Consider the following 25668-nt stretch of genomic DNA (forward strand, 5'->3'; position numbering starts at 1 on the left):
TGATGCTGTGCTGGCTTGTTGCTGATGTTATGAAGGATGCAAGTGGCAGAAAAACTGCTCAAACAGCCCTGGTTTGAAAAAGAGGATTGTATGCAGTGTAAGAGTGACTGTACGTGGCCAAATCACTCAGAGTACCGCCGGAAAGTCAAAACTGCATTGAAGCCAAGAAAATAATGTTGTTGTGGGGAGAACAGATGTAAAGAGGAGATAACTGGAAATGAAATGGCGTTTCTCCACCGCTAAAATTGATCCTTCCAACTCACAGCATAATAAAACAGGGTAAGGGTTCAAGCAGTGTTCTTGGTCCTAGTATACTTGTTCTGTAGATGACTGTAGGTCTTGAAAGCTAATTTTAATAGGAATTTCTAGCAGTGCTGGAAACTCAAAAACAGGAGGGCATGGGAAGCCCTTGGACTGGTCCCTCGCATCAAATAGAATAATATGGCATAACTTCTTTCACCAGTAACTTTTCCTCCTTCCTAAGACTTACACACATCTCACTGCTTTTCTTTGCATCTTATTATATGGAGTAGTATAACTACTTTCTCCTCTATCTCGACTGTGAAACTCCACTGTATTTCAGTAGGCAGCGGTATGAATCTCTGTGTAAAGGAATTCAGAAGATAAAGTTCTTTATTTTCTTCTTCCTAAATTAAGTTCATGTCACTTCTAAGTGATTCTACCATTAGTACAAGAAGCTGCATAGTATTTATCTCATTCGATTTAGAAATATGTGTGCATATAACTCGAAAGGAAATTCAAAGTGTTAAAGAAGCATAGATGCAGTTTCACAGCTCCTTTGAATGACCAAGATCCCATAGTCCATGTATCTTTCTGCTTGCCTTCTGCTGTTACAGCTTTTTATAGATGCAAAAACTGGTCCAAAATGATCCAGAAGTGACCTTGCTATTGTTGAAGGAAATTGCTCCAACAAAGCCATTTTGTTTTGATTCAGTTTTTTAGTCCTTTAAATGGCAGTCATATTGAAGGGGTTTATTTTCTTTCCACTCTCTTCCTGCATATTTTAGAATTTAAGAAGGAGGACACAAAGCTTGTTTCCATTACAGCTCCTCCACAACGTGCTAACAATGTAAACCTTCTCTAGTAGAAATCATAAGAGCAGATTCACATTTTGTTTTTAAACATGTGCTGAATAGAACATCTTTATGCAGTATGGTTCCCTAAGCTTGTTCATCAATATTATGTTGCATCCCTCTGAATCTTGTTCTATTCTCTATCCTCCCCTCCCCTCAGTTTAATTTATTGCCAGAACATTTCACCCTCCCACATATTCTTCCTTCCAGGTCAGTGATGCATGGCATAAAGTGAACAAATGTGTATAGTCTTAGCACTCTTTGTATGACACCCTGCTTTGCCACCTTCCCACTTTTCAAGCTGTCGCTACTCATGACTATATCCTTTCCCACCACTCTGTGAGCTGGTAATTTTGAGTCCCATTGAATTTCAGATGGGATTATGTTCCTAAATCTCATAAGCTCCACTTCTAACATTATCTTGCTCCTTTTTAAATAATTATTTTTGGTAGTTCAGTCGTCCTTGCTTTTGGCCATATATTTTGGTTTTTGGTATAGTATTGCATCTTGATTTGGTTTCACAAGCATGTTTTTATCTAGAGGAAACCATTCACCTACTGCTTTTCTTAATTCCTTGGAATTTCTCTGACATTCTTCTTACAAATCTTCTCTTTGTGTGAACGTGTTCACACTAAATTAAAAAGCATTCCAGATATTTTCCTTTTGGTCTCTTTAGGACTCTCTCTCTCTCACAGATCTATAATGTCTGAGGCCCGTACTTGTTATTACATGCCTTTCCCCCCCCCCCCCCAAAAGAGCTTTCAAGAGCTATTTGTGATTTGTGCGTTCTCTCTGTGTTTGCTCTAAACTCAGGTGCCAAATACCCCCCCTTTCCTAGTTTACATTGTCATGCAGATGCTGAACTCTCTGACTCTGTGGCTGATGTTCCAGCATGGATTTACTAGGAAAGTGTGATGCCTTCAGATTTATGTTTCTCCCTTCTTCTGGTCATTGAGCTACTCATTCATTACTACTTTGCAGATAAAATAAACTTTGCAGACTCACTTTACAGTATCCTGAACTATGGCTTCTCTTGAACAATATTTCTTCCTGAATCCCTAGCCCTGATTGTGCAGGTGTGTAAGTGCTTGTATTAGACGCATGTGAACAGTAATTTCTACTGCTTGCCATTCAAATAGTCATTTCCCTTTTGGGTAAGAGAACTCTTTGGGAAGATTTGCAGCATCCCTGTTGTTCTTCCATATTTGGTTGTGTCAGTAACTGCAAATTTTTGCCTCTTGGCATGACTGCAGGTGCCTTTCCCCCTCCCTTTTTTTTTTTTTTTCTTTAAAAGCCACTGAGGCTAAATGTTCAGTTTGCTCCTCCTTATATTGAATACATGAACGCCCCTTATTTTCTTTGCCTTCAAGCTGTTTCAACAAAAAGAATGTAACTTTTTATCATGTACTCAGCCCTTTGTAGTGTTTCATTTTTCTTCATTTTCTTCTCTTGCATGTTTTCTCTTTGACTTCATGTTTTACATTATTTAACATAATTTTTCTAAGTCTTCTCTTTGCTTATTTTAATGTCTTTCTTCTGCTTTCTGACTTTGATGTAGACTTCTAAGACCATTTTACTTTTTTCAGACATGGGTGGCTGGACTGTCTTCCTGCTCTGGGCCAAGATTGTTAATGCTTTCCTGGAGCACTCCCAACCTTTTATGTTTGGGGTGCAGGAAAAAGACTGAGGTGGAACTTGCATTGGGTGCAGCCATGACTCAGTTGTTAGGCACTTCTGAGGGAAAAGCTCTATTCTCTTGCTCCTTCCTTCTCCACTCTTGCGTCCAGGCACCCTGTTTTTGCAGTAGCACCATCAAAAGGTCTCCAGCAGTTTGAGGCACCCTTGCTCAAGGCCTACATAAATTCTACGACTTTGTAACACTTGGTTCACATCTCCAGTCAGCCCAGTGCCAAGGGATGTGCTGAGCTGCTTGGGACATCAGTCTGCTCTTTCAGCAGGAGTAGTGGAGGTACCTCTGTAGAAGTGCTCTGTCAACTTAAGGTAATAGTGTTCCTTACAAATCACCATTATGTTGCTCCTTGGCCATGGTTTTCTGCTGTGCCTCCCTTTAATTAAAAAAAAAAAAAAAAACAACAACAAAAAAAAAAACAATCCAAGCTCCATGATCCATTTCTTGTTTGCTCACCATCCTTTTTGTGCTGTGTGCTAAAAGTCGTGATCAGAAGCAAAGGAAAGTCAGTTGGTATCTTTCTGCTGCCTCCACTGGTTTGGGAGTGGGCACGAAAAAGTGTGGTTCAGTGCTCATTGAGGTCAGTGGAAAACCTCCCATGCCTTCAGTCAGCTTTGGACTCTGTCCGAAGTGTTTATGGTGGGCATGGGTTGCACCTGTGTGCTAGGATAGCTGTCTGGCAAGCTCATTCTCAGAAACCAACAGAAGCCCTATACACATGTTAATCCTGGATGTTTTTCTTCAGGAAGTGCTAAATCTTGCACTCCAGAAAGACTGCAAAATAATGAAAGCCTTGGGCAAGGCAAGGGAGGAAGAAAGAATACATAGGCAGAGCTAGGGACATGTATGCTACCATTGTATTAGTGCGAGACTCTCCACATAAGCTCTTTGGATGGTATCTTTTCTGTAAGTATCAAAACTATCTTAATTGTAAAAGAGCAACATACTAAAAATTGTAAGGTGGCCAGCACAAAAGGACGGGTTGGAAGAAAGTAAGAATTCAAACATTAAAGGTAAAATCTGATTTTGGCTGTTCCTGATGACAAGGAAAACTTCCTCGTGCGTGTTTTTTTTTTTTTTTTCCCTGTGGGAAGAGGCTATCTAGTTCTGCAGTTTTTAAATACCAGATTCCACAGAAGTATGTAAATACGCAATTCAGAGTTTGAAAGCTGGAATAATAGACACCAGATGATAGGGAAAATAAAAACATGTGAAACATAATGGGCCTTCCAAGCAACAACAAAACCTCTTCATTCTGAAAATAATCCTTTTTAACCCTGTAACATTCTTAGCAATGGACATCCGTGAGGTTTTGGCTGAGAATCTTGATGTGAAGGAAATTTTTGATCCTTTCTTTCTGAAGAGGGATCACAACCTCTGAAGAGGTTACAAAGTAGGGTGTAATCTGTGCCTTACAAATAATTTGACTGGAGCTTATGGAGGAAGAACTGTCTCCAGTGCTGTCAGCTTCTTTAGGATGTCACATCCTGGTTGGGAAATATGTGCCAGACTATGCTGGGCTTTTAGAAGCACTGCGCCAGGTAGCCCAGACACTGGGCTGCAGGTTTGCAAGTGAGCAGATCTCCTCTGAATCATGCATCATTTTGGGCCTCGAGGTCCTGATCTGAAAGCAGGAAGAGTGTATGGGCGCTGCCCTTGAGGGAGAGCAGACATGTGCTGAGTTCTGCTGGTCCTCAGGCTTACCCTGTGCCTTTGCGGAGGGTGTGGGAGCTTGTTATAGGGAGAAAGCAAGCCTTGAGAAATGCATGGGTGGGACTCACTGTGAGTCCACTCTTCTCCGCTCTTCTCCCTCTGCCTTATCTGAAAAGAAGACAAAACGCTCTTTTCTTAAGTTGTACTGAAATTCATCTGTGCTTTATTCATCTGCTTTCATTTGTGCCATTCATGGGCAGCTGTGTGTTATATAGGACAAAGCAGATGAATTCCTAATCTCCATATTCAAAACCATGCAATGGAAAGGGTTCAAGGCCCCTTCCCCTCCCTTGTTTTTCAGTCCAATTGAAGTACTCTAGTTTTCACTTTCAGTGCTGAGGCATCATCTCTAGACTGTGTTTCTCCACATGCTAGTAAAATGGTGTGGCAGACTTTTACTGGGTTGTGTAAGGAAAGATTATATATAGATAGATGTATTTATAAGAAGAGGTCTTTTTTTTAGTGTAGCAAAACTTAATACTTCTAAGGAGATGTGGCTTAGAAATTTGCTTTACGGGAATTTATAAGTATCTTTTTTAATGACTTGATTTTAAAAGTCATCCACTAGAAGAACTTGAATTCACCTTTTGTGAAAACTCCTTCAAATATGACAAAAAAAAAATTGCATCGTTTTCTTAGACTTGACTTTTGTTGAACGCTTCTTGAATAACTTCATGAATTTCTGAGCAGGGTAGTATATTCATTCCTTTTTTCTTGCTTTTTTGTTCTCTTTTAAATAGGCTGCTCAGAGGTATCCTTTGCCATATCTTTATCTGGTGTAAATTGGCGTAAGACATTTGAAGGAATCTGATTTGATTTATGTGCCCAGTGTTGTTCAGGAGCACTTATCAGTATGATTAGTACACTTTACCCACACAAATTGAAAGTACCTTGAAACCAGACTTCTTTTTAGACAACTTTTGACTTAAATCTGTCACTACTTCTTCTGACTCCAAATCAGATCTAAAAAGCATAATTTCAGCTGATCAGCTTTTAAATTGTAGAATGCACATTAGATTAGATAAAGAAATGCTACACTTCTTTTTCTTTATGCCTTCAGAAAGTTGTCTATGGACTTTTTTTAACTGAACATCAAACCTGTGTAAACATTGATAGGTGCTGGAGCAGGCCTTGAACCTTTTTAGATTTGTAGATCTACCTGAAATAACAACCTCTTTCTGTTTCTCTACAGACTCTTCATACTCAGAGCCTCCTGATGTTCAGCAGCAGTTGAACCACTACCAGTCTGCAGCTTTGGCCAGGAACAACAATAATATCAGCCCAGTCCCACTTTCTGGGAGTGCTGCAGGAGTGGAAAAAACAGAAGCCATCCTTAACTGTGAATTTTGTGAATTCTCCTCGGGTTACATACAGAGCATTCGGCGTCATTACCGTGACAAGCATGGAGGGAAGAAGCTCTTCAAGTGCAAAGATTGTTCCTTTTATACAGGCTTTAAGTAAGTACTGTGCAAAACAGATAAACTGAACTCATAAGTTTTTTTTTTTTTTTTTTAGCACTTGAAAAGACTTCTGAGATCTTTGAAAGCTGGCTGTAGCTAAGAGAAACATGGCCACTGCTGACCAGAGAGAGAAACATAGGAAATGCCATCCCAGATCACAGCAGCATCCATGTAATCCATTTTCCTCTCTCCTACAACAGCCGGTACCATCTGCTGCAGACAAAAGCACAAGAAACCCTTGCAGTAGGTTGTACTTTTTGAAGGAGAGGGTACAGGTAGTGCTCTGTTCCTCAGTATAAGTAATTAGAGGATCATCCTTATCCTCAAATGTCAGAAATTTTCTCTCCAAAAGCAAGGTTATTTCTTGGTACAGCCAGCATGAAGCATAGGGCAATCAAATGTTAGGGAGACAGGAGAGTTTATATTCCCTCTCTGAAGAAACCTCTCATATAATTGTATTTACCCCACTGCTTATCTAGCTGAAATGCAAAGCATTCTCCAAAGTATCTGATAGCATATAGAAACATTTCAGCAAATCCAATTAGATGTTGCAGAATTTAAAATCTCAGCTCGGTAATGAGTGTGTCTCTGTGTGTGTGTGCACATTTTTAGCTGCTCTTCCATAAGGAAAAAATGCTCATGCGCATGCATTATTGTTCATTTCCTTCTGATATGCTGGACCCTAGCTAACTTTTGAGGTCTCAAAGTTGTTGAAGTCTTAAGATATTTGTGAAAATAAGCAGTATAGTTGGATGAAAAAGAGATGCTCTGCTGAAGAAAATGTTGCACACAAACCTGTTACACATGAGAGAATCCACACAGGCTGTAACCTCCAGTTACAGATCTGTAGACTTTTTCGCCTCAGTTGTTTATTGGCTTTGTGGTGTAATTTGCTGCCTATGCCTTACATCCTAATTACTGTCTGTCTTAAAAGATTACCAACCATAGCCAGGCCCATTGAATCTTTTCCACATCATGGTAGTGCCCCTTTTCCTGCTAGGATAAAGTGAAATCATCTTAAATCAAACTGTAATTAAATATGTTCACGGTTATATAAAGGCGTTATGTTCTTTAATGTGGTGTCTCAAACACTTGGGGATTAAGTCTTTCCTCTTTAGAAGAACAATGTGTTCTCTCTTTTGGAGAAAAAAAAAAAAAGGCAAAAACCATACAAATTTCCTCTTCCACTCATCATAGAACATTAAATGCGTGAAAGCATTCACTGAGTTGATAAAAATACACCTGTAGACTTTAGTGGTCACTGGATCAGGCCCAAAGCCAGTTGTGTTAGTAAGTTGCTTTGTATTCAAGCTAACAGACTTGAAGAACTTCAAAGGGACTTTGAACTCTTTAATTCAGTACAGCAAGCTGCTTAGCTTTTGCAAGTTTTACCACTACTTGAGGAAAAAATGACCAAGTCCTCCAAGTTTACAGCACCTCTCATTTCAGTAGTTGAGCTTGTGGTTAGACAGATGTATGGTTTATTTCCTCTGTACGCATGTCTCTTGCACCTTACAAAAGGTATGCAGCTAATGTAATGCCACCGTGATAGTTGTTGTGCAAAAGTGCCATGGACTATTCATTTTTTCCTCTACATTAATACGTGGAGTATTTAGAGTCCTGTGTTTTTTCAGATCCTCCTAACTGATGTTTTAAAACTTTGATGCTCGGTGCCAAACTCACTGCAAACACAAGTCCTGTTTCATATCCTGAATCTGAGCAGCTGAACTGCAAAGACAGAGGTGGTTGAGGATGGTTTTTACACGCAGAAATAAGTCTGTCCTCCCCTTTGCATGTCTATAAGAGTTGATAGGATTTTACTCAACTTGATAAAAATTAAATCTTTGTCAGATAGCAAGTACACAGAATATTTCAGCCTGAAGACAGTTAATGAGCATGAAAGATGGGAATTCTTTTGCTATCTTAAGTGTAGCAATGTGACTATACAGCAACCCCTGCAAAAGAGTATCTTGTCGCAATGTGTGTCAGTTACTTGAGGATACAAGCCTGCAAATACCTCTGCCCATGTGTTACTCATGTGAGTAGTTCTGCTGAAATGCCATGTGGTGCTGTGGAGACAAGGCTGAGTGGTATCTGTATGATTTTACATGACACTTCCCTTATAGAGCTGTGACACTTCAGCGTTCCCTGCGCACCTCTTCTCACCACTGCCATATCTCCCTCCCGTTTCACAGATCTGCTTTTACTATGCACGTGGAAGCTGGGCATTCAGCAGTTCCTGAGGAAGGACCCAAAGACCTTCGCTGTCCTCTTTGCCTATATCACACCAAATACAAACGCAACATGATTGACCACATAGTTCTGCACAGAGGTAACGATATCACTGTATTTTTCTGTATCTGATGCAAGGAAAGCTGAACACCACCATCTTTTTTTCAGAGTGGTTCCAATAAGTTTTCTGTTCCCTCTTTGTAAGCACAGGTATGTTGAATAGGTCACCAGCGCTTGAATATCCTTTATTTTGTTTCTAAATGATGCATCTAACTTCTTTACTATAAAATACAAAATCAACCAGTGATGAAACAAGGCAGATATAAAATTGTTTTTAAGCTTTTCCTCTAAAGAGGTTAACAGTCATTGAGCACCTGTTTAGCAAGAGTTACACTAATTTACAACAGTGACCTAGACCAGGGCTGTTTCCTGCATATTTCTTTGCTGTGATAAAGTCCTTGCTATTGTAAACACTGTGGCAGGGTGTATCAGCTAATCTTAGAAGCTCCAAAATAGCCCTTGATAACTTGCTTGAAATTTTTTCTTCATAATCTGTCTTACTGTTCTTAAAATCAAAATGAGAATTATCGTGTTTTTGTTTTTCTTTAAGACTCCTTTTCTATCTCCGTTTCTCCCTTCTTTTTTTAACCTAGCTAAGAGTGAGACTAGGGATTTTTATATTCTATTAGCTGCAGGCTTGCAAGCACGGAAGAGACAGCTGTTTGGGCTCACTGGGCTGGGATTCCTGCCCATAGCTATCACGCTCGATGCTTGTAGATGGTCTGTTGACTGCTGAAATCCAAACCCATGTGTTGGGATGGCACTTTGCCTGCTTGCAGGTTGGGCAGAGTTTCGCAGCAGGGTATTGATGGTGAGCAAACACAAGTTTTGCATGCCATCTTTTTCCTGGAGGAGCTCCTGGTGTGACAAGCGTTATCATAATTTCTTATAACGTACCACTTTTCAGTGTTGGTCGCTTAAAGTCCTTCTTGTACCAAAGCAGTGAGGTAGGCAGAGTTCATACAAGTTTCTGTCTGCTGGAAGAACTGTTCTGAAGAAACATCTGGGGGAGAAAATGACCTGTCAGTGATTCAGAAAGCACATAGCAAAGCTGCCTTATTTGGTTGTAGGTGTCTGTCAGATGCTTTTACTTTGGTGAGGGCTTGTCTTTGAAGGTGTCACAGTGTTGAGTTTTACCCAGCTTCAGTGCGTGCTCCAGAATTAACTCACTTGGGAAGACAGAAGGGTTTGGTTAGCTCTTGTTCAGGGGACCCTGTGGTTTCAGTTGCTGATGGGGTGTGCTCTGGTTTGTGGCTATGCCTGAGTTCCAGTGGAGACAGCCAGATGTGTAAAATGTAGTTAGACAGACCAAGGCAGGCAGAACTTGCTGGGTTTAGTTGGGAAAATTCCCAGCCAAGGTTGACTTTTACTGGGAAAGTCCAGTTACCGTAGTGGCAGAGCACTTTGTGAGCTCAAGCAGCTGTGCTGGCTTTACAAAGCTGTTTCTAACCAATTGCAAGGAGGTAGTTACCTCTTGGGTAGTGGCACTGTGGATCTGTTCTTCTCTATAGCTGTTGCTTCAGTTGCACAAAGCAACTTAAGCCCTTGTGCTGTTTAAAAAAAAAAAAAAAAAAAAAAAACACCTGATAACAAGGGATGTGATTACTAGAGTGCTGGGGGAAGTAAAACAGAGTAAAGAAAGTTTAATTGTGTAGCAGCTAAGGAGACAATTTTGGCACAGTCTAATGTGTGCTGAAAGAAAGACTGAAGGATGCTGAGCATAGTCTGAGGTAGCCTTCCTTGTTTATAGTCATTGCATTGATAAAACAAGGACATAGTCCCAAGCTGTGGTCCAAGAATGTCCATTTTACAGGTAGATGAAGTGGTGCAGTGTGTAAAATCAAGAGTGAAGAATTTGACCCATTTTTTGGCTAACTTTCCTTTTGTGCAAAAAAACAGTTATAGATGCGAAACAGTAGCATCTTGAGTCCTTGATTAGGCAGCCTGTGGTTGGAATGAAGAGTGTATTTGCCAGTTAGTAGCTGCAGAAGTTGACTCTTAACTGGGCTAAAGCATTATAGGCTAAAAGGCTGAATGGCTTATGAGGAAAAAAATTAGGCAAGGAATATGCTTCCCAGTAAGGGTGAAGGGCAGCAGGATGCCTCCAAGAGCTTTCTAGCATGTTTCACCTATTCTACTCAATCAGTTCCTCATCAGTGTAAGAGCTGCTCCTTCTAGGCACACGGAGGGAGCACAGACTCGCTGCCTTCTGGTAGGCTAGAGCACGGGTTTGATGCATTCACAGAGGTTGCTGTGCAGGCAGGTGAGGAGAGGAGGTTTGGCTTTCAGGTTCCTCCTGGCCTTCAGAGCAGGCATGCCTGAGTTGCTCTTGGACCATCCACAAAGGACACAATAAACGCCTGCTCCTTGCCCAGTAGAGATCATGGCCTTTCATTTAGTCTGGAAAACACAATTAGGTTTTATTATCCATTCCAGTAGCTTTTCCCATCCCACGTTTTGAAGTTGATATTTTTCTAGTGCTGAATGCAACTTGCTAACATCAATATTTGGTCTGCTTCTTTAAAATCCTTGGGATGGGTTTGTTTTGTTTTTGTTTTGTTTTTTCTTTTAACTCTTTACTCTTCTGTTATCTTATTGGTGCAAATAACAATTCTGTTCTTCCATTTAATAGAAGTAGCATCCATTTCTCTGGACTAGTATATTTCATGTAGAAGGGTCAAGTTTTCTCCTTAATCTGCCTCCTGAAAGGTTTCATTGTCACATATCCTGATTCCTTGCATGCAGATGTTTCTGGCATTATCCCTTGCACACACAGCTTGATTTGATACATGGGGAACCACTATGCTCTGCTTGCTTGTGGCTACAGGAACACAAACACTCCAGTTCTATGACTGTAGCTTGGATGTACATTAATTACAGGCAAGAATGCATATGTACAAACAACCCACGTAACTGAATAATTGATCTGTGCCTAGATAAGCAGGATTATTTTGTTTGTTCTTGGTTTGCACTTAAAGGAAGGAAATTACTTGTGTATGCTATGGTGTGTTGCTGAGTAAAGATTTTTCCTTATAATTAAAGATTGATAGAGTCAGGGGCTTTTGTGTGCCTCAAGCTAAATATATGTGTCTGCTTTGAGTTACTGTACTGCAAATATCTAGTGTATTAGTAGCCTTTCCATTTAATCTATGATCTTTATTAGAAATAGCCTGAATATTTCAGTCTAAACTAAGGACTGGATTTCTTGAACAGAGAGATGATACTTTTTAGATGGGCTTTGTTTGTTTGCTTGTTTTGTCTTACACCTCTTGTTACACTGATCCACAGTAAAAGACATCCTTTATGAGGCACATACAGTAGTCTTTTGTTTAGACAGTGCAGAACTTTGAAGTCTGCACATGGGGAAGGAAGCTAAAGCTTCCAGTTTGCACAGAGGACTTAGAGTTTACTGAAATTTTGTCAGTTGCCCGGATATGGTAAGTGTGTTCTAAATGAGTAGCTAAATATAGAGAGCTCTGTCAGTGCGGGTGGTGACTGCTAGAATGGCCAGAGATTAGAGCATCACCTTACAAAATGCGAGGTTCTGGATCCAAATCACCCTGCAAGTTCCAAAATTCGTTGCTTGAAGGAAGCTCGTGGAGATCAATACATGCATGTGAAGGCTTTAAATCATTATCTCATGAAAGTGAAATCCTTCAGGGTACAATTCCTGTTTATGTTTATCTTGCTTTTTTCATGTTATTGTGCTGCCTTTGATTTGGGGGGTGTGTGTGTGATTGTCTGTGAGATAATAGGTTTTGCTGACGTGAATTAGGAAATGCTGCTTTATTCCAGAGTGGCAGATGAAACCTTTTATACTGTCCCGTGTTTTTTGTTTTTTTTCCCCTCAAATCTGTGCCATGTGCTAGAGAAAAAAAAGAGTTTTTAAGTGTTTTAATTAGTCAGCGCTTCTCTTTTTGAAAACTTCACTTAGCTTTTTTCACATTTTAAAAAGAAGTTGCCTTACTTTGGTGATTCCACAGGCACACAGTTGTAAAAAGCTTATAAAAAAAGTCATCTGCTGACCCTAGAATCGCAGCTTTAAATTCTGTTATCTCTTAGACCCTATTTCTCCACTTACCCACCCCCCCGCCCCAAACAGCCACGATTTAGCATTTTTATAGCTGGAGAAGCTGTTGCTGGTGTAGAAAAGAATCTCAAATTCTCAAGAGTTTTTGTCAGGCATAGCTTTGGGGAAAATTTCCACTTTTGAAGCAGCCAAAGAAGTTGTTATGTGATAGGATAACTTATGTTCATGGAGAAGCTGAAGAGGATGGAATATTTAGATGAGCTGTGGAAAAATCTCCTGAGCAGTGGCAGGGCATGGATTGGTCAAAGGTGAAAGAACAGTTACAGCTTTCGCCACCTTACAGAAGCCATAAGGGAGTTTGAATTTCTATAACTGTCTTTCGCTGTGATGTTACTCTCTTCATCGAAGAAGGGGACACACTGGCTCAGATCCATACCTTGCGTGGACTGCCGTATCTCAGAGTCCCTTACCTTTCATGTCTGCAATCTGACATTCAGGCCTGCTTTTTTGTTCATTTGTTTTAATATGTCGTTAGTGATGACCTGCATGAGGAAGATCAAACTCCTCCTTTAATCTAGGGTCCATAGGGAGAATGGCACTAAATTTCAATGTTCCAGTTCAAAAGACCAGTTGAGTGGCAAAAGCCCATAATGAGGGCCTTCTGGTGACCCTTGGCTGAAAGGTCAAATTTGGGATTTCCCTTATGCGCGCAGCTTGGAGAACCACAGTGGACGAGTGTTAAACACATCGGGATTCTGGTTCTGTTGGAAGACCGAAATTAATTGCCATTCTGTTAAATGTCTTTGTTCTCCACAAGAAGTGGAGAGCTTAAACTCAGGGAATATTTTGGTACATGGCCGTAGCCATAATCTGAACTGCAGGAAGCGTGGCATGACATGTATGTAGATTTTGAGCTGGAGCTGTTCAAATAGAGGGTGGGTTGGGAGTATCTGTCCCTGGCTGAACTGCACAACCACTTCCAAGAGAAGGTGCTGCCCCACACACCCTCTCTGTGCCCAGCAAGTAGCTTCTAATGCAGTGGTGAGGATACCAGCCATGATTTTTAGAAAGCTGGGAGAGTGATGCCTTGGAAATCACCTTACAGGTTCCCAGTTTATTAGATTTCTAGCAGCCGGTACTGGTTGCTGTCAGGTATTGAACCAGAATGGACTGCTGAGCTGGTCAATTTAGGGCTGTTTTTGTGCTCATAGTCTCTGCTACTCTGACTCACAGATGGAGTCTCATTTGCCCCAGAACCTCCATTCTGGTCCTCTTCATCCAGCGAGCGGTTGCATTTGTGAGGACACCCGCACTGGTAGCGGTGGAGGATTAACCCTGTCTTTGCAGGAAGAGTAGTTGTTTGTTGTTTCGGTCCAGTTTAGCTCCTCAATACAAGGATTGCGTAATCATGCTGCAGATCTTGTTCCTTGTGTGGGTGCTAGTTTCCAAGCTGTTGACACGTTACCTGATATTTTGTGAAATGTGTTAAACAAATGTTGTCCTCTCCCCACAGAAGAGCGGGTCGTTCCCATTGAAGTCTGTCGTTCCAAACTGTCCAAGTACTTGCAGGGAGTTGTTTTCCGCTGTGATAAGTGTACCTTTACCTGCTCCAGTGATGAGAGCCTGCAGCAGCACATAGAGAAGCACAATGAACTGAAACCTTACAAATGCCAACTCTGCTACTATGAGACCAAACACACAGAGGAGCTGGATGCTCACCTTCGAGATGAGCACAAGGTAACATCCTAACAGGTTTAATTTGTAACAATTTATTCCTTGCAAATGCCATATTTGGTTTATGTGCCTGCCGATTCTGATTAGCCAACCTGCCTTTTTTTTTTTTTTTCCCTCCCACAAAACTTGGAAACTGCTCACTCCCATGCTGGACTTCACTTTCTGTAAAGCATGTATTCTTTTTTTAAAAAAAAAAAAAAAAATCAAGATTGAGGGCTTCTAAAGCTCTTCAGATTGACCAGAATTGGCTGATTGTTGAGTGATGCAGAATATGATTATCTGGAAAAGGCACTTATGTGTGCTAAGTTTATTTAAAGAAAAGCGGGGAAAAAAAAAAAAAAGGAGTTGTGAAACAATATTAAGGCTGTGTGATTCAGCCTCTCTAAAAGCCAGGAGATTCCAAACTTAAGATTGCTCTGGCAACTTCAGCAACGTGACATGCCATGCATATTTTAATAACAAAGAGGGCAATACATCCCTGTTTACATTTAACGAGGGAAAGATAAACAGCAAGTATAACCAGGTCCTAAGTTAAGGCTGCTTTGGTGTTTGCCTGGAGTCCATGAGTACAAACCTGATCCAGTCTTGGAGAAGTCATTAAGAAGGCTTTCCGCAGACTTCTGTTAACTCTGAATTTTTGTAGTTGTGCTGCTGTGAGAGAAACTTAAGTTCTGGACGGAAATATGTTTTTGGAGTATTTATCAGAATACTTTCTTGTTGCAGTTCCTGGAGAGGCAGCTTATTTGACTTCACATATCGGAGCTGAGCTGCCCCAGTCCTCACTAAAATCTCACTCACGCTTTGACTGAGTGACAATTTTCCTACAGCCAAATGCATATTGACAAAATTAGCATCAAAAGTCCCAGCAAAACTTTTCACACTTAAAAAATATTTGACTATCTGTAAAAACAAGCTTACACTGGCCTCTTAGCTTATCTGCCCTCTTTATTACTCCTTGAGAGTCTTTCTACACTTCACATAGTACTTGAGATGTTCCACATCTTCCAGTCACCACAGCAAGGGCCCTGGGGTATCAAAGATGCCCTGTTTCTCATTCTTTTGACTTAGTGCATAAGGCTGGGAAGATTTTTTTTCCTTACCTGCCTCTCCCTTCCAGTTCTGACCTGCAGTGATGATGCCAATAGTTGAAGGTATCTGTTCCTCATCTCTCTTTAGTAATTTTTAAATGATATCGCTCTAATTTTTGGCCAGGCCCTTGTCTTAGGCACACAATTGATATACGGCGCCCTAGTGAGCTCCTGTGCATGAGCTGAGTTGCATTAAATGCCTTGCGCATGGTCATATTTGCTTAAATCCCAATAGGTAACTTTTTATGTCGGAGAACCTCATCACAGCTGTCTGTACAGAGTAGTTCAAGGAACTGGATACCTGCACATCGTTGCATTTAGGGTAGTACACAGTATGGAGGTGTACTACTGTCTAAATCACACTTTCCTTAGCTTTGTTTCACATTCCCTTTCCTGCAGAGGGATAAAACATAATCGGTGGGGCTGGTGTGTCATTCAGTATCTTGCAAGAGTTGTTGTACCGCACTCATTCCTTCCTTTCCATCCTCTGTCTCTGTGGCTCAGTGTCTGTGCTGCTGGAGGGCTGACTTTTTTGCATGATGAAAAATAAATCCAAAATCCTGCCCAGCAGTGATTAATGAGCTTAGAGGGTGCTTGTCATCCAGCAAGTATTAGCCTTAGTGTCCTGGTCGTGCTCCACACTCTCCACCTCTACTGTAAATCTAGGCTGCTCCTCTACTGTTTCTGCTGCATATAGTGGTGTTCCTGACTTACCCATCGTAAGCTGCTGTTTTCATACTGTTGCTGTGAGCTATTAAGAAGCTGGTGCATTTCACCCAAGGGTTAGCTGAATTTGACTGCTGGGTGAAGCGTTCCCATTGCAGTCTGTATATCAGTTTGCAAAGCACTTTGCAGCCCTTCATAATGAAAATTAATCTGTTATTAATGAGTGAAAGTTTGTGGCACACAGCAGCCATGTGCTTAATAAAGGACCTATCCTTTCATGTATGAAGCTGAGTTGAACCAGGCACAAAGGATTTTCCTTAAGTGGTGGTGTGCAATAGCAATGTTTAATCACAGTGGTTCAACACTCCCATGAGGGAAGGGTACAATGTAAGGTGTGTAATGTTTCTTGGTTTTCTTAGTTTTAATACCTCAAAAAGGAGAAGAAATCAGGGGGATTTTTCGAATGGCATTCAGTTTTGAAAACCAAATTGATAAATTCAGTATAAAAAGAGAAAGAAGAATCATTGTCATTGAAGAGAAATAAGTATTAATTTGACTGGGTGCCTACATGTCACCTGTAGCTATAGAAGGAGGTTTGGGGGCATATTGAATTTCATTTTGCATACGAGCTAGTTTTTGAGTAGTTGATCATGGTGCTAATTGCTGACAAAAGTGTTCCTTTCGAAGGTGAGTCGTAATTTTGAGCTGGTTGGACGGGTTAACTTGGATCAGTTGGAACAAATGAAGGGGAAAACAGAAAGCTCCAGCAGTGATGAGGAAGAAAAAGAAGAAGAGTTAATCCCCAAGACTGAAGAGAGAGGTTAGTCCTTTTTTTTTTTAAATGGACTGCAACATACCCTACCAGTCCCACCAAGCAAGGTCAGCTGTTGACTCTGCAGCACATTCCTATAGAGTCATGCAGCATGCCAGCAAGAGCAGAATGAGGCTTTTGTCAAGACACTGTTCCTGGGGGAATCTCGTGTTTCTAATCCTTACTACAAGTTTTCTGTCTGTTAAGAAAATACATACTATGAGAAAATGCAGATAGCATCTGTGACTTATGTGTCGATGCTGATAACATCTATCAGGGCTTGGAAAACTACGTAAGTAGAGTATTTCAGTGGTCTATATTGGTAACCCATTTTCAGCTTCTTACTTGGCATTATTCAAGCAAGGATGAAGGGTCGTGGCCAAACTTATTTTTGGACTGTTACTGTTAACTATATGCTCAGCATTCCTTCCTTCTCAGTGAGAGTCAGTCCTGTTGCAGTGCCTATAACTGGCAGCTTTGGAACCAGGGTAGGTCCTTGCCCCACCTTTAGATCACTGCTCAGTTGTGTACTTAAGTACGTTCATAAGTTTATGTGTATGACTAATACCCCTGACTTCAGCAAGGCTTGAAGGCCACAAGCTTGCTTAATGCTTATGGTTCAGTCAAAGTTAGCTGAGAAGGGGGAAAAAAATCCTCTAAATCAGACCAAGGGTTTGCCCTGTGCCTCCTACCCCTCTCAAGCCCCCGTCTCAGTATTAAAAACAATCTATTGCAAGCATCTGGTCTCAATTGTGTATTGTTACAGTCTACTCTGGTGCATCAGTCCGGTGCAGTATGTTCACAACTCTTGAGCCTTGTGATGCCAGATTGTCAGATTGGAGGGGTCATCCACCCTCCTGGTGCTGACAGCTGCAGTTCGCTAAGTTTCTATGTATTTAACCAAAGGCATGCCGTCATGTTTACCTTTTTCCTCCTGAAGTTTCAATGAGTCTTCAATGGAAGACTCATTTCAAACTCGCTCAAGAATTGTTCACAAAACAAAATGAGTCTCCCTCAAGCGTTTCAGACTGGAAAATTTAGATCTCTAGATTCAGAGGTAGCTTGCAGAACAGAAGGGGCTTAGATGATGCCTCTTTCCTTCTTACTAGCAGAACCCAGTATCTTGGCTTTTGTTTAGTGTCCCCATAGCATAAATTCTGCCTATGCTTGTCACTATCACTTCACTTCAAGTGCAATTGGTGACAGCTTTTGAGAAATAAAATAATGAGAAATAAAGTGAGCTGGATGAGAAGCCGTTTCTGTTTTAATGAAAAATATCCTTCATGAGATCTTAGTTAGTAGCATTGCAAAAATCGGAGAAGGCGCTAAAGGGAAATTGGTTTCATACGCATTTCAAAGCTTAGTGTTATTACCTCCCCACTCTGTTGCACAACCTCTCACTCAGGTCTGTTCAGGAAGAGATTTGTCCCTCAGGGCTTCAGGGCTGGAAGAATGACTCTGTAATGCCTTCACTGAAGGACCAGCTCCCCTTAGTTGCAGCTGTAGCAGGCTGATTAATATTTGTGTAGACTCACAGCTTGCAAGGGGTGAAGAGTTGTCCTGTCCTTGTGAGGATTACCTTAGTGGTAGATGCAAGCGCAGGTGCTGAAATTGCTCTGGAAAATGTGGCATCCAGAAGAAGAGGAAGAAGGTGCTGTCAGCCGAGCTTTTCAGATCCCTATAAATGTGCTGTGGGGACAGGAGGGAACCTAAGGTGAAGTTTGACATTTAAGTTGGGTTTAAGATGCTTAGTTTCTTGACCTTAAGTGTGAAAATGTAAAAATATCTCTTCAAATTTAAATCTTCAACCTAGAAGGTGATAACAGATAGAAGAGATGGTGTTTTAGCAATTTTGTTTCTACTGAGTGTTCTTTTAACTTGTATTTGTGTTTTTCTTACTTGTGACTAGTTAAAAAGTGATCTGTGTTTGATTTGTTCAAATGATTCACGTAAAAAATAATGCATATTTCCCTGCTTGTTTTGCAGTTGTTTTCCTGGCTGCCCCTTGTGGGTGACTTTGTCTGACCGTTATTAGTTTTTCTCTTTTTAACCTAAAAATCAGTTGTAAAATTTTATACTAGAATAGGTAGAAAATACAGAAAGTATTTATGCCTTCTACGAAAGAGTATGTTTAGAAAAAAATTCAAGTTGTATTGACTTAATTTTTCTTGCCAAGTTGTGGATTACCATGTGAGGTGCAAGATGCAAAGTAAATTTTCGGAAAAATGTCCCAGTGAGGCAGGAGCTGAATGCATGGCTGGATGCAAAGTAATGTACTGACATCATCTTCCCCCAGTGGATGTTCAAAAGCCACTTCTAATGCAGAAACAGTTCACCCTGTTAGTAGAGGACCACACCCATGCTGTTAAATATGGCCGGTCACAGTGGCTAATGCTGTCACAGCTTTCAAACCTCATTAAACTATATATAATCTCTGATACCACTTGGGTGCTTTTGACAAATTTAGCCTTTGTAGTGTTAGCAGGAAGTAGGATTTGCTGAGAGTGCCTCTGTGCGCTCTGCGTATCTGGAAGCAAACACTGGCTGAGCCCTCTGAAGTCTGTGACTTTGGCAGAGCCAGGTTTTCTTCCCATGAGTCTAACTGCTAGATTCACCACTTTGACTTCAGGATGGTGTTCACAGTCCTGAAGGCCCAAAGAAAGAGTGTGTTGCTTCTCCCAAGGGGCTGTCGGGGCACTGTACCAAAGGCGGGTTATTCGTCATCTGGGCAGGCAGAGCTGAGCATGTCCTCTCAGCATAGCTGAGCTGATGTGTTGGGTGGGAAGGCAGAGAAGTCGTCAGATGGCAGAAGTCTGGCATGCTCCATGAAAAGAGCAGCTGCTCTTGCTAAGGAATGCATCCCAGAGAGGCTGTGTGTGCTGACCTTTATCTTGTTCTTAGCAGAAACCTGAATTGAGAGGTATTTTTCCACAGTAGACAAAAATAAGTGATTGTGTGTGAGATGCAGAAAAGCCAAAGAGAGATCGGGTGCCTCTGCAGACCACAGAGAAGAGCAGGTCCTGATAGACTCTTCCAGGGGAGCAGTCCAAATTCATGCACCTAGAAATAAAACTAGTCAGGAAGTAGGATGAAGAATATAGTGGATTCTGAAGCGCTAATGGATTTACTAGGGTAGCACGTGTTAATGGGGATTGCAATTATAAAGCCACCCTATTCATCTGAGCAAAGCAGCCTATTGTGCACATCTCTTCTCTGCAGAGGCCCAGAATAAATTTCCTATTGTGTAGTATATGGTAGGTATGTTCCTACACAGAAGAGCAACTGTTGTCTCCAGAACTTTTACCCTCTGTAGGTGTTTGTCCCTGAACCATGACTAGACTAAGTATTGCAATGGTATTTTTGAATTTGTACTATGCATATGGTGTTAAAATCCGGATGTAAACTGAAGTAGGGGCATTGGCTTACTTTCTGCTGTTCCTATTGGCACAGCACCTTGCTTTATGATGTTGAACTGCATAATAAATCACTGACACTAAGAAATAAGAAGTGAGATATTTTTCTTCCAGAGGAAAGAGATAAAAAATGGTATAAAGCATCCTGAACTTTATTAAAGGCTAACCAGTGACAAATGTGTTGCAAAAATACCTTTATAAAACTTACATAGGGATAATAGCAAGTGTGTGGGCAGTTTTAAGGTCATAGGCTGATCATGAACAGAGTAAATTTGAGAGTGAAGAAACCAAGTGAGCAGAGATCAGAACTGAAATGAAGCAAAATCCCTTTTCTTTTATTATGTAGTTTGGGAGGAGCTGGAAAGACATTCTGTTGATTTCTTGCTTAAGATAATCCCTGCTAAGGAATTAATGCTCTGAGCAGATGGTGCTGTCTCATTTCCAGCAAAAAGAATCAAGTGAGATAGTCCATGCAATTATTTTTAATGGCTTGTGTGGTGATCTTCTTAATTTGTGAGAAAATGTTTCATCTTTTGTTAAAGCTGGCTCTGTTCACATGGGGCTTAGCTTTCAGAAATACTGCTCCCTCAGCTGCCAGCGACTTCACTTGTATTGCTAGGTGCTTGACACTTCTGCAAATGAGGCCCCAAGCATTTTGTATAAAAGATTAGGATGGGTTGAAACACCTATACAGTTAAGATACAGGACTTTTAGAGATATTCTCCGGTTCCTGAGAATTCATGATGAAGGGATGTCTTATTTCTTATGAGGATCAGATGTCCAATATACTAAGTCTCTGCTTCCTAAAATTTGTACTACAAATTCAAAAATTATGCACAGGCTCAAGTGGGATTTTGGGGTTTGCTTTGAAGCTGTTTTGACACTAAACTTCCCTCAGTGTTGGTTTTGAATTAAAACTCCCTACTCTCTTCATTTGTTCAAGTACAAGGACAGGGAGCAGTAACTCTGTTAATGCTTTTTTTTGTAGAAATATTTTAAGAGTTAGGATGGGACTTCTGACCTGCAGTATCACTGGGCTTTGTGGAGAGGGGTGTGCCTTTTCACTAATGCCTACAGTATTTGGTGAAGGTCTCCTTTTGTTTCTTAGGTTTTTTGGTTTTTTTCCTCTTTGGGGGGCAGAAGAGGGGATCGGAGTAGGATCACAGTGCTCCCTTTCTGCCCTGGCACTTGTGCACTTACATGCTGTGTCCTTTCGCAGATCCCATGATGTTTCCTGACAGCGGTGCCCTGGAGAAGCGCTTCCCGTGCGAGTTCTGCGGCCGGTCGTTCACAGAGGGCTCTGAGTGGGAGCGACACGTGCTGAGACATGGCATGTAAGTTGGTTTAGACTCTTGCTGAACGGTGAAAAGAAACAGTTAATCTTTATGCATTCCCTCACCTGTTCCTCTCCTCCCAAAGAAAGCCCTGTGATGAAAGCAAACGCAGGTACACAACAGATGTTCCTGTAACGAGGGAAGAATTCTGCCTATCACAAGCAGGGATACAACTACCAGATGTCTTTGCGCAAAGAGAGGTTCTTGTCTGTTCCGTTTAACCCAGCAGCCCAGGGTGACTATAGAGTTCAGACTTGCAGGTGATTCTCTCCGTATGTCCACGTACCTTTCCAGTTTCAGTTCAGAATCAGATCTCAAATGGAAAAAAACTTTTTTTCAATGGACAGACAAGGCTTAACTATGATCCTAAAACTCAAGCGTTGTCTCAAGATGAATTCTACTTTAGCCCGCAGTTAACTTTACTTGAGTCTACTGTTGATTCTGCTTGCTAGTGGAGCAGCATGAAAAATGACAGAAAACTATAAGGAACAGTCCAAGAAGGAGTTATGTTTTTTTTTTTTCCTTTATTGTTATGACTTCTTAGCATGCTTGCAGCTAAATTTGCGGAACAGTGTAAAGAATTATGTGTAGAGAAATGTTAAGACCTGCAAGGGAAGTAAAATCGATCAGAATGATCTCTCCCTGAAATGTTCACAGTGAAGTTAATAGCAAAGATCTTTGCCTTTCTTGCACATAAATAACAGTCAGCCCACAGTGGGATGACACAGATAGGCATCTCTGGAACATTCATTTTCTTTCTCTTGATGAAGATCTGGTCAGTAGCAGAGATGTCTTTGCTGACCATAATTTCTTCAAAGAGTAGATCTCATTCAAGATTACTGACATGTGGAAGACATTTGAATACAATATTGCAACTTGACTGTGGAAGGGTGAGAAATACTGCTTCTCTTACTCTTTATCTTGTCCCTGCTTAAATAAGAGTACTTGAAAAGTTGCATGCTGTAAAAAGCTTTATTGGATCATTAAGTCTTTTGGGGAAAAGTACTCTCTTTTCCTGTGCTTTTATTTGTTACCTAATGAATTTTGTTCCCAAAGGAATGGGGAAAAGGGGATTGGGGTTCTTCTCTCTCTCCCCTTACTGCCCCAGCATAGAGTGAATAAAGATTTGGTTTCAAAGCTAGAATGTAACAGGTCCCACTAGCAGCTTCATTCCACTGCCTGTCCTCTTGAGCGTGAGGTGGCAGCAATGTGGCTGTTTGCTTTTTCAGGAAGTGAGCTGTTTCCCCCTGCCCCATGTAACACATATGGATTGGCTTTATTGTTCTCTCTATGGACTATAATGATTTCTTTTTTCTGCTGCTTTTCTTCCCAGGGCGCTGAACGAATGCAAGCGCAGGAGCAGCGAGGACAGCCAGCTGAAGGAGGACGCGGAGGAGACTGTTAGCACACTGCCAGTGGAAGAAAAGGAAGGCATTGAGAAAATGCTAGTGGATTTTTCCCACAACAGCGAAACAGCAGTCAGTGTGGTAGCTGCTGACAAACCTCTCCAAGAGAACTCAGAGGCCAAAAACGAATAAGCATTTGGTGTGATTTTAATCAACTTACTTGAACAGTGATGAACGGGGTGGGGTGGGTGGGTGGGATGGGCAGAAGGAAGAAACAAAGCTGCTTTTAGGACTGAATGATCTATTTTCAAAGCACTGGTACCTGTGTGAGTGTGTGTATATTAAAGTTATTTAAATGATGGAATAAGTGGCTCCATTACATCACTGCATCTTTTCTTCTGGATCTTGACAATGGGAAGTTACGTTCGTCTTGGACTAATGAAGCAACTCCCCATGTTCCTACATTACACAACGTGCTTTGCAGTGGAGACTTGGATTGTTTGTGAATGGAAGCGTCGTGAGCATGGAAGAAGGGGTGGGGGGGGGACAACTTTTCAACGCACAAATTTGGGTGCGTTTTTCTAGTTTTAATACATAACGCTTTTCCAGACTGAATGCAACTGCTTTAGAAAAGAAAAGAAAAAAACAAAAACAAAACAGAAACTGCTTTGCTTAAAACAGTCACCTGTTTCCTAGTACCTCAGAATTAACCAAGGGAGATCTCTGCATTTGTCAGTACTACCTGTTGTCATTGTGGTTAAATGTAGAGAGACTGCTGGGCAAGGTGGTGAAAGGAGGAAGAAAAAAAGTTTTAAAGGAAAACAAATTGTGCTTAAAATCCCAGTGTGGGTTTTATTTCTTAAAATACTGTGATTTTTTTAATTATTTTAGTAAAAAAAAAACAAAAAAAAAAGAGAGAGACTTTAATTCCTAGATAACTGTTTGTGAATTGTCATCCTTTATTCCAGGTAAGCTGTTTGTTAGTGTTCAGCTATAATTTTAGGATTTGATAGATTTCATGTGACTGATTGTGCAGTTTTGTTTGCCACATGTTTATTTTCTATCAACCTGAGGTGTTACAAATACAGCACAATTAAGTTTCTCATGTAAAACGAATCTTTCTTTTCGGGGGGGGGACAGGGAAAGGAGACTAGATCTTGTGAATAGATTATTTTGTTGTTGTTGTTAATTTTAAACATACGGAAATAACAAAGAAGTTTTAACTTTTTTTTTTTTTTTTTAACTAAAGAACCAAACTTACAGCACAGCTATGCAGCTTGCGGGCCAAACATGTAGGTCCTCATAACCATTCTGTTGCTTGTCATATTAACATCTCTCAGTCTCACACTAGAAATTTTTCTGTTAAGATTGGCTGCCTTTTTTTTTCTTCCGTCTGTGGTGTGCGTGTTTTCTTTTTGTTTTGGTATGGTGGGAGGGAGGGGCGTCTGTTAACACATCTTTTTGCAAGCGGAGGTGAAATAGTTACATATGACATTGAGCCTGGAGAACTACTCTTACTCGATTAAAGACGGGAGTTGCTAATTTTTTTCCCCTCCTCCTTAGCTTTTAGCATGAGGGGAGCAGCGTAGAGTGAATAGGAACCTATGTACCTAGTGGCTGATCCTGCACTTTTTCTTGGGTGGAAAGCCTACCAAACTCAACAGGACTTTTGCCTGAGCAAGGAATACAGGATCTAGTGCCCACGGTTATGTTCTGATTGCGAACAAAAAAAGTTTCTTTCCAAAAAGTAGAAAGTACTTGACTGAAACCTAGTTTTAGAAATGCATGTGTCTTTGTTTTTTTTGTTTTCGGGGGTATCTAAGGGGGGAGGGGGGAAAACAAGAAGCTGCTGAGGAAGTAGTGTCCCAGAGAGCTTCATATAAAATTGATGGCAAAAATGTTGCATTTGTGGAATAAGTGCTACTTGAGAAGCATGGTGTTTTGCTTTTAAGGATTCATCAGTTGTGGGTTTGGGGGATTCTTTTGTTTTTTGGTTTTTTGGTTTTTGGTTTTTTTTGAAGTAGGGAGGGAGTGTCATGTGAAAAACACATTGGAGGGACAAATATAAATACACATTTTGTGTCTGTATTTGTTTTTTAATTGGCCTCATTTCAAATGTATTTAAACAGTTCCATACCTGGATTGGGTGTTTGTAATGGTTACCAAAAACGAAAAAGGAAAAAAAAAAAAAGAAATGATTGTGACATGCTTTTATCACTACTTTATTTTTCAAATAACATGTAAATATTGTAATCCATTGGATTTTGTTTTGCTAACCTGTTAATAAAAATATGGGACCATTATCCTTTTAACAAGCCTAGAATGTCATATTTTTTTTTCCTTTTTTTTCTTTTCCCAAAAATGTATACCTGATATATTGTGGACACACATTTTAGATGCATTATTATGATTCTGTTGACTGTAATGACATAGAATTGAAAATAACATTTTTTTCATTGTTTAATTTATACAGAGGACTTTTTCAGAGTTTGACAGAAGGAAATAAATAGCAAAATGCTAACCCATTGGCTTCAGCACTCGGTATTTCCTGATTTTTAAATTACTGCTTACTGATTGGGGATAGGAAGGGGATGCTGAACTGTTGCACTGACGGGTTTGTTTTTTTTTAAAAAAAAAACAATGAAAATTAATAAAAACTTTTTAAGAGAGTGTGTGTGTGTATAGAGTTCTCTGTTGGCCCTTCTGTGAAAGAGCAATACACCTTTTCCTGCCACTTCTCTCTTTCCTCCCCAGTTTCAGATAGGGAGTTTTGGACATAACAGCTTGGGTGGAGTGACTCTCCCTAGTGCATACTGGTCTAGGGTCTGCCACATCCTTGAAGAATACCTTGAACATCAATCAGCCCAACATCCATGAGTGGCTGAGGGCACACTGCCAGGGTCTACTGACTTTTCCTGAACCCAAACACAGAAATGAAGAAATTTTGCAGGCTGTCCTGAAAGATGAAAATAAATGGAGACATGCTGGTGTTTGGAT

The 25668-nt window shown here is 40.7% G+C and overlaps 1 protein-coding gene across 6 annotated transcripts in view; it reads left to right on the top strand.

The window, feature by feature from the left end:
* The window catches only part of ZNF462 (zinc finger protein 462), a 91072-nt gene extending 65731 nt beyond the window's left edge, over positions 1-25341 (top strand). For all 6 annotated transcript variants that reach the window (XM_068927204.1, XM_068927208.1, XM_068927209.1 and 3 more), the window contains 6 exons: positions 5690-5954; positions 8153-8289; positions 13793-14016; positions 16455-16587; positions 21211-21325; positions 22659-25341. In XM_068927204.1, coding sequence (XP_068783305.1) covers positions 5690-5954; positions 8153-8289; positions 13793-14016; positions 16455-16587; positions 21211-21325; positions 22659-22863 — 1079 coding nt within the window. In that variant the 3' untranslated portion in view covers positions 22864-25341. The remainder of the gene's footprint in view (positions 1-5689; positions 5955-8152; positions 8290-13792; positions 14017-16454; positions 16588-21210; positions 21326-22658) is intronic.
* The last annotated feature ends 327 nt before the right edge of the window (positions 25342-25668 follow it).

Source organism: Struthio camelus, chromosome Z (genome assembly GCF_040807025.1).
Source record: "Struthio camelus isolate bStrCam1 chromosome Z, bStrCam1.hap1, whole genome shotgun sequence".
Lineage (NCBI taxonomy): Eukaryota > Metazoa > Chordata > Aves > Struthioniformes > Struthionidae > Struthio > Struthio camelus.